Source organism: Physella acuta, unplaced genomic scaffold (assembly GCF_028476545.2).
Source record: "Physella acuta isolate Inbredline_101_S28 unplaced genomic scaffold, ASM2847654v3 ptg000754l, whole genome shotgun sequence".
Lineage (NCBI taxonomy): Eukaryota > Metazoa > Mollusca > Gastropoda > Physidae > Physella > Physella acuta.
In genome coordinates, this window is record NW_026732272.1 from 1 (window position 1) to 16231 (window position 16231).

The 16231-nt window shown below is 38.4% G+C and overlaps 1 protein-coding gene across 1 annotated transcript in view; it reads left to right on the forward strand.

Moving 5' to 3' along the window:
* Nucleotides 1–4665: 4665 nt before the first annotated feature.
* The window catches only part of LOC131950332 (guanylate cyclase 32E), a 33640-nt gene continuing 22074 nt past the window's right edge, over nt 4666–16231 (forward strand). The window contains exons 1-3 of the mRNA XM_059312435.1: nt 4666–4751; nt 6551–6703; nt 13426–13616. Of these exons, the coding sequence (XP_059168418.1) occupies nt 6577–6703; nt 13426–13616 (318 nt within the window). The 5' untranslated portion in view covers nt 4666–4751; nt 6551–6576. The remainder of the gene's footprint in view (nt 4752–6550; nt 6704–13425; nt 13617–16231) is intronic.

A 16231-nucleotide genomic window follows, 5' to 3' on the forward strand; every position in this document is an offset into this window, starting at 1 on the left:
CGAATTTGATTGCTATCACTTAATCGAAGTGCGGTCAGGCATATATTTTAGGCTAATCGATGTGATAGTTTAATTGATAGCCAATTATAGAAGCCATTAATAACTTGCTAATTCAAAAATTTTTGGTTGAAATAAATGTAAAATTATTAAAGTTTAACTTAATTAGGTTTTGCTTTTTTAGCTGAAATAAAATATAAGATATTGTTATATTATGTTAAAGGTTTTACCTAAATCCATCTGATTTTTTGCTAGTAAGTATCAAGTGTTCAATGATGCGGAAACTATAAAAAAATTAAAAACAAAATGTTCAACGAATAGCGAAACAAAAAAAAAACAACTAATGATTGCTTTTTTTATCATTTAGTATCATGGGTGGAATATTTAAATTAAATGCCATCATCATCTTTTTCCTTTCCTGACCAAAACCAAGAAAACTTGGGCAGATGAAGTGGAGTTAATCTGTTCCAAATATAACAGCATACGGGAGATAGTTCTTTGCCCACCCGCCTTTGTTTCCCTAACGTAAGTCAAGAACTCAGACTTTCTAGTTGGCAGTTTAGAGCTCTACCAACCAACCACGCTGTCCCACATCTTTAAATACCATACATAAGAAACATCTTGTGTGTCTCCTGATACGTCCGAATGTTTGTAAGTCCTACTAAAACTGTTTGTATGTTTGTTATGCAAGTCACGTCACTGTTTATAAGGTGTGGCTGGAGAGGGGAGGGGGGTTGTTCAGGGGAAGACAAGAGTTTTAATTTGTAAGTGGTGGGGGGGGGGGGGGGGGGAGACGGTGGGTGGTTATGGTGATGGGGAGAACGGGTGAGTTTAGGGGGGGGTGGGGGATTCAGAGTTAAGTCGGGAAATGTTGGGTGTGGGAGGGGGTTAGAAGAAATAGTTTAAATGTTAAAAATATTGTTGAATAAGTGATGGGGTTGACGGTGGTGGTTACGGTGATGGGGGAGAAGGGGTGGGTTTAGAGGGAGGAGAATTCAAAGTTATGATGTAATTTGTGTTGGGGAATGTATAATTGGTGGGGGAATTGGGGGGGGGGGGGGGTAGGAGAGACAAAAAATGTAAATGTTAAAAAATAAAATGTTAGTGAATAAGTGATGGTTGTTGACGGTGGCGTTTTAGTGATCGGGGGGGGGGGATGAATGCGGAGGGGTAGGTTTTAAGGGGGTGAAGTATTGCAGAAGAGTATGGTGGTAGAATGGAAGATAATGTTGTATTTGACTAGGTCAGGAATGAGTGTGGTGGGCGGAGGGGAGGGAGATGGTGATGCCGACTGAGGTTTAAATTCGACACAACATCTGATCACACCACGGCGCCAGGTTTGCACTTCCCATGAGCGGAAATTGAAATCACATTTGACTGTTTGCAGCAGATAGCCTCAGACGCTGCCGGGGACTGTTGGTCGCGTCAGACGTTCTCAACGTGATCCGTGACAGGCCACGATGTGTCCACGTTGAAGTAATCAAAGACGTCACGCCGTTGTCACGAACACGCTAAAAATAGATCATACTAGTCACTATGTATCTTGGTCCTATAATTTTTAAATGTGGAATTTAAAACTCAAAATGCTGGTGTATTTTCTTTTTACCGACGAATACTTGGACCGGAACATCCACTGCGCTATATATAAGGGTTGGGGGGGGGGGGGGGGGGTGGGGGGGTAGTGGGTTTTATATATGAATATAAATAGAACTATGTCTTATGCGATGTTCGACTTTATTCACTTAACTTTGTTAAGGCATGTAGGATTCCTCCAATTTAAAACACGACAAGGAATATACATTTTTCTCTCTCTCTCTCTCTCTCACACACACACACACACATATATATATATATATATATATATATATATATATATATAAATATACACATATATATAATGTGCACACATCTAGGTATTCCTATCTGTGCTTTAACTCTAATTGCTTCCTAACATTCGACTATCTCCTAACACTCTAAACCGCTGAACTCTACTATATTTGACTAGAGACGCTAACTCAAGCCAACTCCTAACGCTTTGGTCAGCTGATCGTCACACGCAGAGTTTCTTCTTTTACCGCCCCCCCCCCCCCCCCCCCTCCCGAACGAAATTAAATTTATATAATTTATATAGAAAATATATACTTTTAACAGTGTCCCGCCCCCCCCCCCCCCCGAAAATTTCAAGTGCCCCCCCCCCCCCGGAGAAAAAAGTCTGGAAGAAACACTGGTCACACGTGATTCTACTTGACTAATGCCCTAACTGACCAACAGTTTTCTTTCTCTAGTCTGTCATTACCTATTTCTGTATCTTCTCTAACTTTGTTCATCACAGTATTATGTTTTAAGTTTATTGGTGTGGAAAATGATGCTTCTGAAAGCATTGTATAGAATAAAATAAACTAGATTGTTTTTTTCCTGTCCTAATTGTCATTAACCCCCAGCCTTCGTCACACAATTACCTGACCTTGTTGTTTACGTTATCACCTACAAGATTCGCGGCATTGCATCAACAGCGACTCATGGTCCAGTAATTATCGCGGCGCCGATAAAACGCAATACGTTTCTTTTGTATCGATTTGAAATGTACGCGACCTGTGAGGATGCAAGGAGAAAGTGTGGCAAATTACCTGGAAATTACCTGGAAACTACCTGAAGTTTAATAGGTTGTTTACCTCAACTTTGTTTAAGTGATGTAAATAAAAAAATGTTTTTAGAATCGGATAAAGAAATATATAATCTAATCATGTTTTTACTTAATTACTAGTTAAGTCACAATTTAATTAAACTAAAATCTAATAAATTTTAATATAAATTTAATTTTAATTTTTTAATAAATTTTAATATAAAAACATTGTTTTATTTTGGGAAATGTAGTTGAATAATAAGAAAATATTTAAAATACACACGCTATATGATAAAAAAAATATCTAAAAACACACTCTATTAATGTATACAAAGGTCTGTTGCATTTTATACTTGGCTGACTTCATCACAACACATTCCGTGTTTTTCAAAATAATATTCCCTCCCTGTAACATGTTTTTGTAGAAATGCAAAAAACTCTTCTAAAAATGTAAATGTATTCACGTTCACAACTGTAAAATTAACATATTTATTGCAAATACTTCCAATTTTTCAGTGTATAAGATAAACATAGCGATATAGGTATAAACAGTTATTAGTAGTATGGCTTCGCAGTCTAATAAACTATTGAATAATTGCGCATATGAAATCCAAGCTCAAAGACTGGGTAGTTAAATTAGAATATGCAGATGTTGCCAATGAATCAGACCCCCCCCCCCCCCTTGGAACAGTGATGGACCTAAGGAAAAGGACAAAACAGCTAACCACAATGTAAAATAACTATTCGGACCTGGCAAGCTATAGTCCAGATGAAGTAGAGTTAATCTGTTAATCTGAATATGTGACCTTGGCTTATACATGTATAGTGTAGTCAGCACTATCCCCAACCGTTTTTACTTTCCCTAAAGTGAAACAGATACCAATGAGAGATAGGTAGCCTTGGGTCTCGAACCCGGGATCCGAACTCAAGACTTTCAGGTCAGCTGTCGTGCGTTTTAACACCACACCTCGCCTTCAATGTACACAAAGCTTGACCGAAAAAGATAAGAGATTAGCTCCATCCCATGACGTAATGCCGTCCACGTCAATAACACAACTAATCAATAACTTGTTTATCTCTCGTCTGCCCAGAAATGTGACGATCCCGTAGTCTCGGACAAGTCTCGCTTCCCCACGTTGGCGAGAACACAGCCCCCAGCGTCCCACTCGGTCCGGTCCGTCCTGGCCTTCATACAGAGATTCAACTGGACAAAGTTCTCCATCATCGTAGAGAAGGTAGCGGCCCTTGATAGATACATGATCTTTAAACCTCACAATATATATATATATATATATATATATATATATATATATATATATATATATATATATATATATATATATATATATATATATATCTACAATCTAACGCAATAAAATATTTTCTTTCTCAAAGACACACATGCTCACGCACACAAACTTGCTTGTATATATATATATATATATATATATGTATATATATATATATATATATATATATATATATATATATATATATATATATATATATATATATATATATATATATGTGTGTGTGTGTGTGTGTGTGTGTGCGTTATACCTTTGTGTGAAAAACGATAGTTACTTTTTACAAAGGAAATAACCTACTTAATACCTAGCGATCCAACGGGCAGATGACGTAGAGTTCATATGTTTCTCGACCTCGGTATGTGAAGGGAAGATGTGGTCAGCACTATGCCCAGCCGCCTTTTCTTTCACTAACATGAGTGATGTACCCATCAGAGGTGGGTGGACTTGTGGACGTTCTACTGAATAGGACCCGGATTAGAACTCGAGAGCGTCGGGTTACCAGTCTAGCTTTTCATCACTTAGGCCACGCCCTTCCATGTCCATGGATATTGCATACTGTAATTTTGTGTTGATATTGTTGAAACCGCAACACCCAAAGAAACTATGTATTGTCCACTAGACCACTGAACACATTGCTAACCTTGAATATTTTCAGGACGGGTTGATGCCCAGAGCTGGTCTAGATCTTCAGGATATCGCCGAGAGGAAGAACCTGACCGTCAGCCACTTCGTCAACATCACCGGCCCCTACAATTTGTTCCAGCAGTCTTCATCCCAGGAACTGAAGAACGCGCTGGACGCCACTAAAGACACGACCAGAAGTGAGACTTGGCCTTAATTCTTTGTTGCTAATCACTGTACTTCAGCTATATAGAACTTCAGCATTATAAAATTGAAATTTGTTTCGTAAGGTTATACCTCTCTCGGGTCTCCCCCTCCCATCCCTATCTATAGAAGAGAGACTTTTCTCAAATCCATGGTAACTAAACATTTTACTCCGCAATTTAGGACTGAAATGAAAAACTACTTTCCATCTATCGAAGTGAAAGTCTACTGAGAATGTATTTATAACTAAAGATAGTACACCAGCTAGCATTGTCGCAGAGGCGTAGCGACCCTTCCCGGCGCCCGGGGACAAACTTTTCGATTTGCACCCCCCCCCCCTCAAACTTTCGATTTGCACCCCCCCTCGAGATTTTGATTTGCACCCCCCTCAAACTTTCAATTTATTTTTCCAACCCATTTTGGCGTCCCCTAAGCTCGGCGCCCGGGGACATATGTCCCCCCCGACCCCCCCCCCCTCGCTACGCTACTGCATTGTCGTGGTTTTAGAACTAAAATACAAAAAACATTTTTTTTATACGGACTTGCACCCCACTAAACAGTAAAAACAGTGCAATTGCGTGTATTGCATAATCGCATTTCTTGTAATGATGCTAATTTAAATCATAATCTAGAAGTAAAGTGGTGTCACTGTTTAAACAATTGACTACATAATGAAACTCATTACCCGATAACTCCTCCCAATAGATAATATAAAATTATGTTGTAAATTGATATAAAAGAATAAAATAAGCCGGTACCCTGGTAACTGGTGTATGTGAGCTGTGATTTCATTGGCTGGCTGCCAGGCGATAACGTTATCGTCCCTGTCACGTGTTCGTGCTTCGGTCGTCTGGCTGGCAGATCAGGTGTGATCGGTGATCGATCAAGGTCATTTTTTGCAGACAGTGGCAACGTTGATTAATTTCAAATTCTGATTTGTTAAGGCCTATAATTTTAGGTTATCAAATAACTGATTACATCGCGATGTCAAAAGAGATATGTTTTCTATGTCTATTAACTGAATACTGCAAACCAAACACTAACAATGTTAAACATTTAAATTTCAAATTTATCAAATGTTCTGTTCAAAAAATTGTATACTTTCAAATGTCCCACTTCATAGGTATTTTTGATAAATGTCCTACTTAAAATAAACGATTAAAGATGTAATGAATTCAAAAAATAACTTGAAATGCCCAGATTCAAACGACCAACATAATTGTTCTACTTTAAATATCCAGCTTTTACTGCTCTCCTACAAATCCAACTTTAACGTTCGTATTTAAATGTCCAAAATTAAATGTACGATATCAAATGTCAGCTTTACGTATCTCACTTTGAATGTCAAATTCAAACGTCCAAACTCAAATGTCCAACTCCAAATGTCTAACTCCTAATGACCAACGTAGACGTCTATCTTTAAATGTTCAACTTTAAATGTCCAACATTAAATATCCAATTTTAAATGTCCAACTTTAAATGTCCGACTCCAAATATCCAACTTTAAAAGTCCAACTGCTAATGTCCAACTTAAAATGTCCAGCCTAAAATGTCTAAATCTGAATGTCTAAATCTGAATGTCTAAATCTGAATGTCTAAATCTGAATGTCCAACTTTGCATGTCCAACTTTGAATGTCCAACTTTAAATGTCCAACTTTAAATGTCCAACTTTAAATGTTCAACTTAAAATGTCCAACTGTAAATGTCCAACTTTAAATGTCTACTTCAAATGTCCAACTTCAAATGTCCAACTTTAAATGTCTACTTCAAATGTCCAACTTCAAATGTCCACAGTTTATGTCGTGTTCTCACGAACCAACATGTTCTATGACTTCATCACACAACTGAAGACCGCTGGTCTGACGGACACAGGCGAGTATGTCGTCATCGGCGTCAGGGACGACATGCCCTTCAACGACACGCTAAGCGTCTCGCTGATGTTCCCAAGTAAGTAGGTTTGTGTTAGCGTTGGTGTGGTTAGTGTGGGGATTATGGTGGGGTTTATGGTGGTGTTGGGCGAATAAGTGTGAAGATTTAGTGAGGGTGTTGGACTAATGAAGGAGTTTTGTTAATTAGGATGTTGGGTTAATGAGTATTGTGAGAGGGTATAAACAAGAACCACCCAGATGTGTGAGGAAGGGGGGGGGGGTGATGAAGATAATACCAGCCTGGTTATAGTTTGGAATTAACACACACAAGTCCAATCCAAAAGATAAATGTTCTTTATTAGACAATCAAATTAATTCCCTACTTAACTAGCCTATTCTATACTCTCTACTACTACTGTCTACCGTTTCCTAGATCTACCTGTCTGACCGTTTCTACTTCACGATCTACCTTTAATGGAGGCGAGCGAGTTGACGAGATTCCTTCCATAATGTTGTTGACAAGGAATAAAAACGTCCTTTTTAGATCTAGACTGTAAAAAAAATAAAAAATAAAAACTTAAGCTTAAATTAATTTAGAAATTTTATATTTTTAGAATAAATGCTATAAAAGTATTAAAAGTTGCAAATCCAGAGAACTTAAAAATAATTTGTTGAGTTTAAGGCTACATTTCTATTTATTTTCATCAAGCCTAAGTTATAACCGGATGTTTCACTTTCGTAAGACAAATATTGATTGGCTGTACAGTAACTTAGTGATCGATAACTATTTGTTTACAAAACTTTGCAGATCAAGTTTTTAAATAACAATGCAAATTTAAAACCCCATGACCTTGTTTTCTATTTTTAGTTTACAATGTGTACAATAAAATCAATGGCGGCCTATCGAATAACAGGATGCCATTGTTTATGTCGCCATTACACGTGAAAACCAAATTGTTTTTGCTTTTTTTTTAATTTTTATTTAGTTACCGAAAATATTATAAACATCAAATACATCCAATCTTTAGTAAAGTCCGAAAAAAACCAGACATACAGGATTTTATAACCATATTAATTGTAACTACGCTGTGCAAGATTTTTAAATTAATTTATACACCTCTCAAATACCTTTGAGACTTTTCTCGCTGGTGTCCATTCTCTACCTTACTCTGACCACTCTCTTGCTTATTATCAACTGTTACCTAGCCCTACACATCTCGTCATAACCCCCCATAGACCCCTCGGTATATATAAAGTATGAGGGGGTGTAAATCGAAAGTTTGAGGGGGGGGGTGCAAATCGAAAGTTTGTCCCCGGGTAAAAATTTGAACCCCCCCCACCCCATGAGACAATCCTATCTACGCTACTGCACGCCTCAGTGGTCAGCTGACCGTCCCACGTGACCGGTCAGCTCCTGTACGTCCATTGGTCTCTCTACCCAACTATCTATAGTCTGTTTCTGCTAACCTCTATCTACTCGACCTAAACTAGCGTCATCACATGTATATTGGATTAATGCGGGTGTTGGTTAATGAGGGTGTTGTTGGTTAATGAGGTTGTTGATTCATTCATTAACTAAATATCTAAATATATATTTCCTTATTGTAAACACACTATTCCCTCCAACTTGTATTTAACCGATACAAAAGTACAATGGAAAAAAAGTAATTAAATCATTATAACAAGATTAGCTCTTGCTCAAGTCACGTGGTTTCAAATGTAAACAAGCAATACATCTAGGTTAAAAGGTGAGTTTATCTCACCCACCAATCAATACATCTGTTACAAGAGCTGATGTTATTCACACCTACAAATCACTTTCTGATTGGTCAGTTGCCTAAAATAGCATTGTTTACGTTTGACAAAATGAAAACAGTTCTCTAGTTTAATTGCGTGAAATTAAAGACAACATCTGTTTTTGTCATTTCAATCAAGTATAAAATCTTTTAGCTTAAAAATAAATTAGTTAAACCTTAATGTTAAAGTTGTACTATATTTGACTTAAAACCCAATCAGTCATAAAAAATAAAGTCATTGTTGAATAGTTTTCCATTAATCGGAAGTGATTGTTTATATAATTCCAGTTTCTGTTTGTTTTTAATGTTTGATTAGCATCATCGGATCAATTAATTAATTAAAATCTATTGACTAGAATTTTGTCGATATCGAGGGATTCTGATAGGAGTTAAGGGGTGGGGTGGTTATAACTCATAATACATCATGTTGACAAATTGGGGTGGAGGGTGGGATTGAAATACAGACTAGACAAGACAGACTAGACAAGACAGACTAGACAAGACAGACTAGACAAGACAGACTAGACAAGACAGACCAGACAAGCGAAACATGGGTTCACTGGGTCATTTGTGCTAAATATACGAAAAAAAAATTTGTTTTAATTAGATTTTTAATTAGACATAGTTAATTGTTGAACGGTGGGGATCATAAATTTTACACAGATGTCAGTGGGAGGTCTTTAGAAACGGGAATACATAAGGGTGATTTAAAATGGACTTGTGGAAGGGGCGGGTCATTGGGCTTGGATATCGGGGTAGTGGGGGGTGCATATAAACTGGACGAGACGGGTGGGTCAAATCGCCTGGACGAAGATGTAAGTCATATAGTTTGAACAAGTACGTGTGTCAAATGTCACAACCAGGATGTGTGTATGTGGGGGGGGGGGTATTCAGACTGGACGAGGATGGAGGGGGGGGGGGAGTTATACTCATTGCACGAAGGTGTGGGGTTATATGGGATTGGACGAGATAGGACAGAAAGGGGACTCAAGCTGAACGGAGAAGGGGGTCATATTAGCTGGACAAAGGTAAATTTATTCAAATTCAAATTTATTCAAACAACGGTTACAATTGTAGGCACAAAGGCCTTTTTTCACATTGGCCGTTTAAACAAATAAAGCAATTCAATAACACATAGCAGTAACACATAGCACTGAAAACGTGGAATAAAGAAACAATTGTACATAGCTATCATACATAATGAGATAAAAAAGAGAATATAATAGATGAATGAGAAATGTTACAATGAGTCAGTTAGGTCATTAAATAATTTTAGTTTTAGTTTAGATTTGAATATATTTTCAGATCTAGATAGCTTTATTTTATTAGGAAGATTGTTCCACAAATTAGAACCAGAGTAGGCGAAGCTATGCTTTTGGAAAAAGGTTGAATAAGGGAATGGTAAATTAAGACGACGATTTAATTTTATGTTAAAAGAAAATAGATCTGATAAGTAAGAGGGGGCTGTTTCGTGGAATATTTTATATAAGAAAATTGATTTAGTATATATATTTAGCGTGGACCAAGATGGTCAAAAGGAATGACTGGGCGATGATGTCGGTCATATAGCTGAACGAGGGGGGGGAGGGGTCAAACTGGACGAGAAAGGGCGGTCATATAGAATACAATACGGTGGTCATATAGCGTGGACGTGTATGGACAGAATGAGAATATGGTTCATGTATCCTGAGTGTGAGCGGTCGAACTGGACGTCGACGAGGGGGGGGGGGGGGGGTTCACATAGATATGACGAAGGTAGGGGTCTTGGAGACAGGCCGATAATGGTGTCAACTATTTTTTTCCATCCGAGTGTAAAAATACATTTATGCTGACATCAGCTTAAACAAGCTAATCCAGCAGAGATTAGGATTAACCTGACTTGATTAAAAGCGGCCAACAATATAAAAATTACCTGTAAAATCAATATCTCCCAGTGTCTAACAGATTACCAGTAAATCGATAAAAAAATATGACAGCCCTAGTTGAAATACCGACAACCATTAGCACTAGAGATGTGTCATTTAGAGGGTGATTGGAATATTTTATCGATCACAGTGTGGGGTCGATTAGGTCAAGATAATGGTCAGTCGGAGGGTGATTTGAATATCTGATTGTTCATTGCATACTCACACATTGTAATTTTTATTCACTTTTGAACTAATAATATGTAAATGAGAAGTGATATGCATGTTCTTTCATAACTAAAAACTGTTAAATCTTGCGCAAAAAGGGCAGTTTTAAATAATTTAAATTTCCGGGTAAAATATGTGTATTGTAATTTGAAAACAAATTGAATTAAAATTGGTCGTAAGCAAACTGTTTACAAAAAATGTTCAGTTGACATGAAATTATGATTGTGTGTGCACTCAATATAGTTAGGGATTTCTAAACTGGGATATTTTAAAAGAAAAAAATCTGGATAATAGTCCTGGGATTGTATTTTTTCTCTATCACCTTATCTCCAGTCACTACACATTTGATAAGAATAGTTCCAGTTTTGTTTCGTTGTTAAGATTTAGGTTTCAACTTTTACAATTACATTCACGCTGCGCTTATGTAATTCTTTGATAACCCTAGTCTCATTGACTGACAGTGCTAGTGTCATTGACTGACAATACAGTGTCATTGACTGACAACGCCAGTGTCATTGACTGACAATACAGTGTCATTGTATGACAACGCCAGTGTCATTGACTGACAATACAAAGTCATTGACTTACAACGCCAGTGTCATTGACTGACAATACAGTGCCATTGACTGACAACGCCAGTGTCATTGACTGACAATACAGTGTCATTGACTGACAATACAGTGTCATTGACTGACAATACAAAGTCATTGACTGACAGTGCTAGTGTCATTGACTGACAATACAGTGTCATTGACTGACAACGCCAGTGTCATTGACTGACAATACAGTGTCATTGTATGACAACGCCAGTGTCATTGACTGACAATACAAAGTCATTGACTGACAACGCCAGTGTCATTGACTGACAATACAGTGCCATTGACTGACAACGCCAGTGTCATTGACTGACAATACAGTGTCATTGACTGACAACGCCAGTGTCATTGACTGACAATACAGTGTCATTGACTGACAATACAGTGTCATTGACTGACAACGCCAGTGTCATTGACTGACAATACAGTGTCATTGACTGACAATACAGTGTCATTGACTGACAGCGCTAGTGTCATTGACCGACAGACTGACAAAAAGACATTTTAATCATGTTGACACAACAAATCAGCAAACCACTTTTCTCACAATCCACTTTTAAAGAAAAAAAATAACTTCAGCTTTCTTTACGGTAAGATCATAATATAGCCTATGTTGTGTTTACACAGTGCAACTCTGGTAACGCTGTAGTTCATCTACCCCAAACAATGGTATTCGTGAACATGACGCCACGCCCGTGTGCACTTCTCATGTACTTTATCAGATCACTGCTGGGATATTTCACGCAACCCACGTATAAACCCAACCCCGCCCGACCCTAGTGATAGCCCCCGCCCCACCCACGTATAACCCCCCCTCCCGCGACCCTAGTGATAGTTTCCCCCACCCACGTATCAACCTAACCCCGCCCGACCCTTTGGGATAGTTTCCCCCCTCCCACCCACGTATAATCCCCCCCCCCTCGACCCTTGAGATAGTTTCCCCCATGAGCTTAGAATGTGTTAGCTTCGATATACTAGAGTTCACTGTAGTATGCATCTAGCATTCATACACATCCCAATGTAGTATGCACACAACATAACAAATATAAACAATTTCACACGAATTTTATATAACACCATAAACTTAAAAACATTTCAGTCCGTTTACGGAGAGTAAGGAATTTAAGTTATGTTTGAGTGTATACGGGTGTTTATTTTTATAATGTTTATATTTATTCCCGATGCAAATAAGTCAAGGTTGTATTTGCGTGTGTATGTTCTTTTTATTCATTTACATTTTTTTTTATTTTGCAGGAGCACAATCAACCAATGCATCCGTATATTAAATTTTACATACTGAAAATATACATTACATACACAACTTTCACTTGTGCTGTTCGCCTTACATTCAGATACAACTAATTGAATCGACACGGTCGAGTGCATCAGTTCCTTATTTACATATCCTCCGGTGAACCTTTGGTGTAATGGTTCACTGACTATAGCTTAACCTGTATTTTTGGATCTGTTGGCATTTTAACCCGGAGGTACATTAAGTCCCGTTTACTCAACAAGACAACTGCGGCATTTATTGGGCGCTATAAAAAAGATTTTATGTTGTTCGGTAGACGTCATTTCCGGGGGCGTTATTACTTTTTACGTAACAAGTAACAGATAACCAGACTTTGCAAGCTTTTATTTAACTTACTTCCCCTGTCGTCCGTCGTAGATCGAAACTGCCGAGCTAAATTTTGAGCACTTGTAACTTACCGATTCTTTTCAAACCTGGCACGTGGGTGAAGACCCGATGACAATGCAATCTGACATAAAATTTGACTTAATTGGATGCCAAATTAATTTTCTATGAATTCATTACAATTTTCTAAATAAAGCAATGTATACGCGCATTTTCATGTTCATTTGATGCGCATTAGCGTTTAGTCATGAAACTTTTTTTGTATTAAAATTTTAGAGTACTGAAAAAGTGCATACAATCGTTTTAATAACAAGCGTTTAAGTAGCAAAGACTCAAAAAGAGAAAATAAATGATTGCCTTTATCAATCTGTTATTAATTCTATGAAATCTCTAAACCGATTGTTAGCCTTGATTTAGTAAACGCACATATTTCTTTAATAAAACATGTATAAATTTAAGTTTAAGCCATCCACGATTCCCTTGAGCTATCTTACGTAACAATGCCAATATAACAGACATAATAAATCAACAAAAACCTATCTCAAGGATAACTTTGACTAGAACTATCGGAAATACACAGACAAACATAAACTTTGAACAATCGCTACTTATAATGACAATTTACATTTTGTTGTTTGCAGGTGGAGAGTTTCAGAACCAAAGATCCAACGCTTCTCTTGACGTGTGGAAAGGCGTGTTCCTGCTAATTAGCATGCCGGTAATGAACCCTAATTACTCGGCCTTTTCGTCGGCAGCAAGGGACTACTTGTATAAGCCGCCCATTAATTTCACAAGGAACAAGTTGGATGAGTTGCTCAGTATCAAAGTGGCGGTGAGTGAGCGGGTCTTTTTGGGAGTGGTTCTTTTTGGGAGTGGGTCTTTTTGTGGGAGTGGGTTTTCCGTGGGAATGGGTCTTCTGGTGGGTCTTTTAGGGGGTGGGTCTTTTAGGGGGTGGGTCTTTTAGGGGTGGGTCTTGTGTTGGAGTGGGTCTTCTGTGGGAGTGGGTCTTCTGTGAGGGTAGTATATTGTGGGGAGTGTTTTCTGTGGAGGAAATTCATTGTCTTTGTAGTGGGGTTTTTGTTGGAGTGGGTCTTTTGTGGGTGGAGGTTATATTGTTAGAGTGGGTCTTTGAGTGAGTGGTAGAGTGTCTTCATTGGCAGGGAGGGTTGGACTTTTGTCTGAGTTTTTCTTTATGGTATTGGGCTGTCGTTGGAGCAGGTGAAGTGAATATATGAAGGCTGTTCTGTATGAGGTTGGCATTTGTGAATGGGCCTTTTAGGCCTTTGTGTATGTTGTGTGGTTGTGCTGGTTTTTCTGTGATGAACTATCAAAACAACTGGACTTGTTTTTCTGGGCGCATGTGAATGTGTTTTAAAGTTGGTTCTTGGCGTCCTTTAACGGATAATAGCAAGTTTGGGTAAATATGCGGGAAATCAAGTGGTCTTTTAAAAAAAATGGGTTGGTAGCGTGTCGGTATGTGTGCTGTAAACAAGGGATATACCTTTTTATGTGCTTGGTGTGTATTTTTAGGTTGTTTTATTGGCGGGTTCGCTTTTGATTTCCTTGAAGTGATCTACTTCTCTCGCTTTTCAATGAATGAAAACACCATCCTTTTTTTTCCCGACGTTCCATCTAAAAAGTGACAGCCAAAGACGCAGTATCAGGCTGTCAACTAAAATCGTTAAGAGGAACAATTCTTTTTTTTTCTGCTTAAAAAAAGAAATGTTAAAAGAATTCTTGCAAAATAAGCAAGGTGTAAAATAGGCGCGCAGTTCCGGAATGGATCAAGAGAAAGCAAGTTGAAATCACTCCAACTTAAAGCGTTTCCTGTTTTCAAGTATCAATGAACAAATGGATGGCGATGGTGGGTGGTAGTGGTGGGGGGGGGGGCGAGGGAAGCCAAAAAGTGGCAGTCCCTTAGTAAATTTTTCATCATTGATTCCAAAAGGTTGACGGGCTTTAATCCAACTGCTATTATTAAATTAAGTTCTTTAGTGCATTGGAGGTGTTAGCTGAAACTACGAGACAGCTAATTGAGATCTTGTTTATGTTTTTCTATTGGGTGGAGTGTTGTTGTTCTGTTGGGTGGAGTGTTGTTCTATTGGTTGGATTGTTGTTGTTGTGTTGGGTGGTGTGTTGTTCTGTTGGGTGGAGTGTTGTTGTTCTGTTGGGTGGAGTGTTGTTCTATTGGTTGGATTGTTGTGTTGGGTGGAGTGTTGTTCTGTTGGGTGGAGTGTTGTTCTGTTGGGTGGAGTGTTGTACTGTTGGGTGGAGTGTTGTTGTTCTGTTGGGTGTAGTGTTGTTGCTATGTTGGGTGGAGTGTTGTTCTGTTGGGTGGAGTGTTGTTGTTCTGTTGGGTGGAGTGTTGTTCTGTTGGGTGGAGTGTTGTTGTTCTGTTGGGTGGAGTGTTGTTTTGTTGGGTGGAGTGTTGTTCTGTTGGGTGGAGTGTTGTTCTGTTGGGTGGAGTGTTATTGTTCTGTTGGGTGGAGTGTTGTTCTGTTGGGTGGAGTGTTGTTCTGTTGGGTGGAGTGTTGTTCTGTTGGGTGGAGTGTTGTTCTGTTGGGCGGAGTGTTGTTGTTTTGTTGGGTGGAGTGTTGTTGTTCTTTGGGTGGAGTGTTGTTCTTTGGGTGGAGTGTTGTTCTGTTGGGTGGAGTGTTGTTCTGTTGGGTGGAGTGTTGTTCTGTTGGGTGGAGTGTTGTTTTTCTGTTGGGTGTAGTGTTGTTGTTCTGTTGAGTGGAGTGTTGTTCTGTTGGGTGGAGTGTTGTTGTTTTGTTGGGTGGAGTGTTGTTGTTCTTTGGGTGGAGTGTTGTTCTTTGGGTGGAGTGTTGTTCTGTTGGGTGGAGTGTTGTTTTGTTGGGTGGAGTGTTGCTTTTCATCCCTCTTGTTCTTTTTTATTTTTTAATTTCAATGTTGTAACAAAACTGCTTGTGTTGAAGAAAAAAATAGGAAAGTATTTGCGTCATTCCTGATAATTCACTGGACAGATGTAGTAGATTCTACCATTATAGATCCCTATATACTCCACATATCTATAGATCGCTGTATATGCAGATCCCATATCTCTAGAGATCCCTTTATATGCCGCAAATCTCTAAAGATCCCTGTTTATATGACGCGTATATCTATAAATATATGTAAATGCCTAAAATCTCCGTAGATCCCTGACCTGATTATGACTCATATCTCTATAGATCTCTGTATATACCTCACATCTCTATAGATCCATGTATATCGCATATCTCTATAGATCCCTGTATATACCTCACATCTCTCTAGAGCCCTGTATATGCGGCATATCTCTCTAAATCCCTGTATATTGCATATCTCTCTAGATCCCTGTATATCGCATATCTCTCTAGATCCCTGTATATCGCATATCTCTATATATCCCTGTATATCGCATATATCTATAGATCCTTGTATATCGCATATCCCTATAGATCCCTT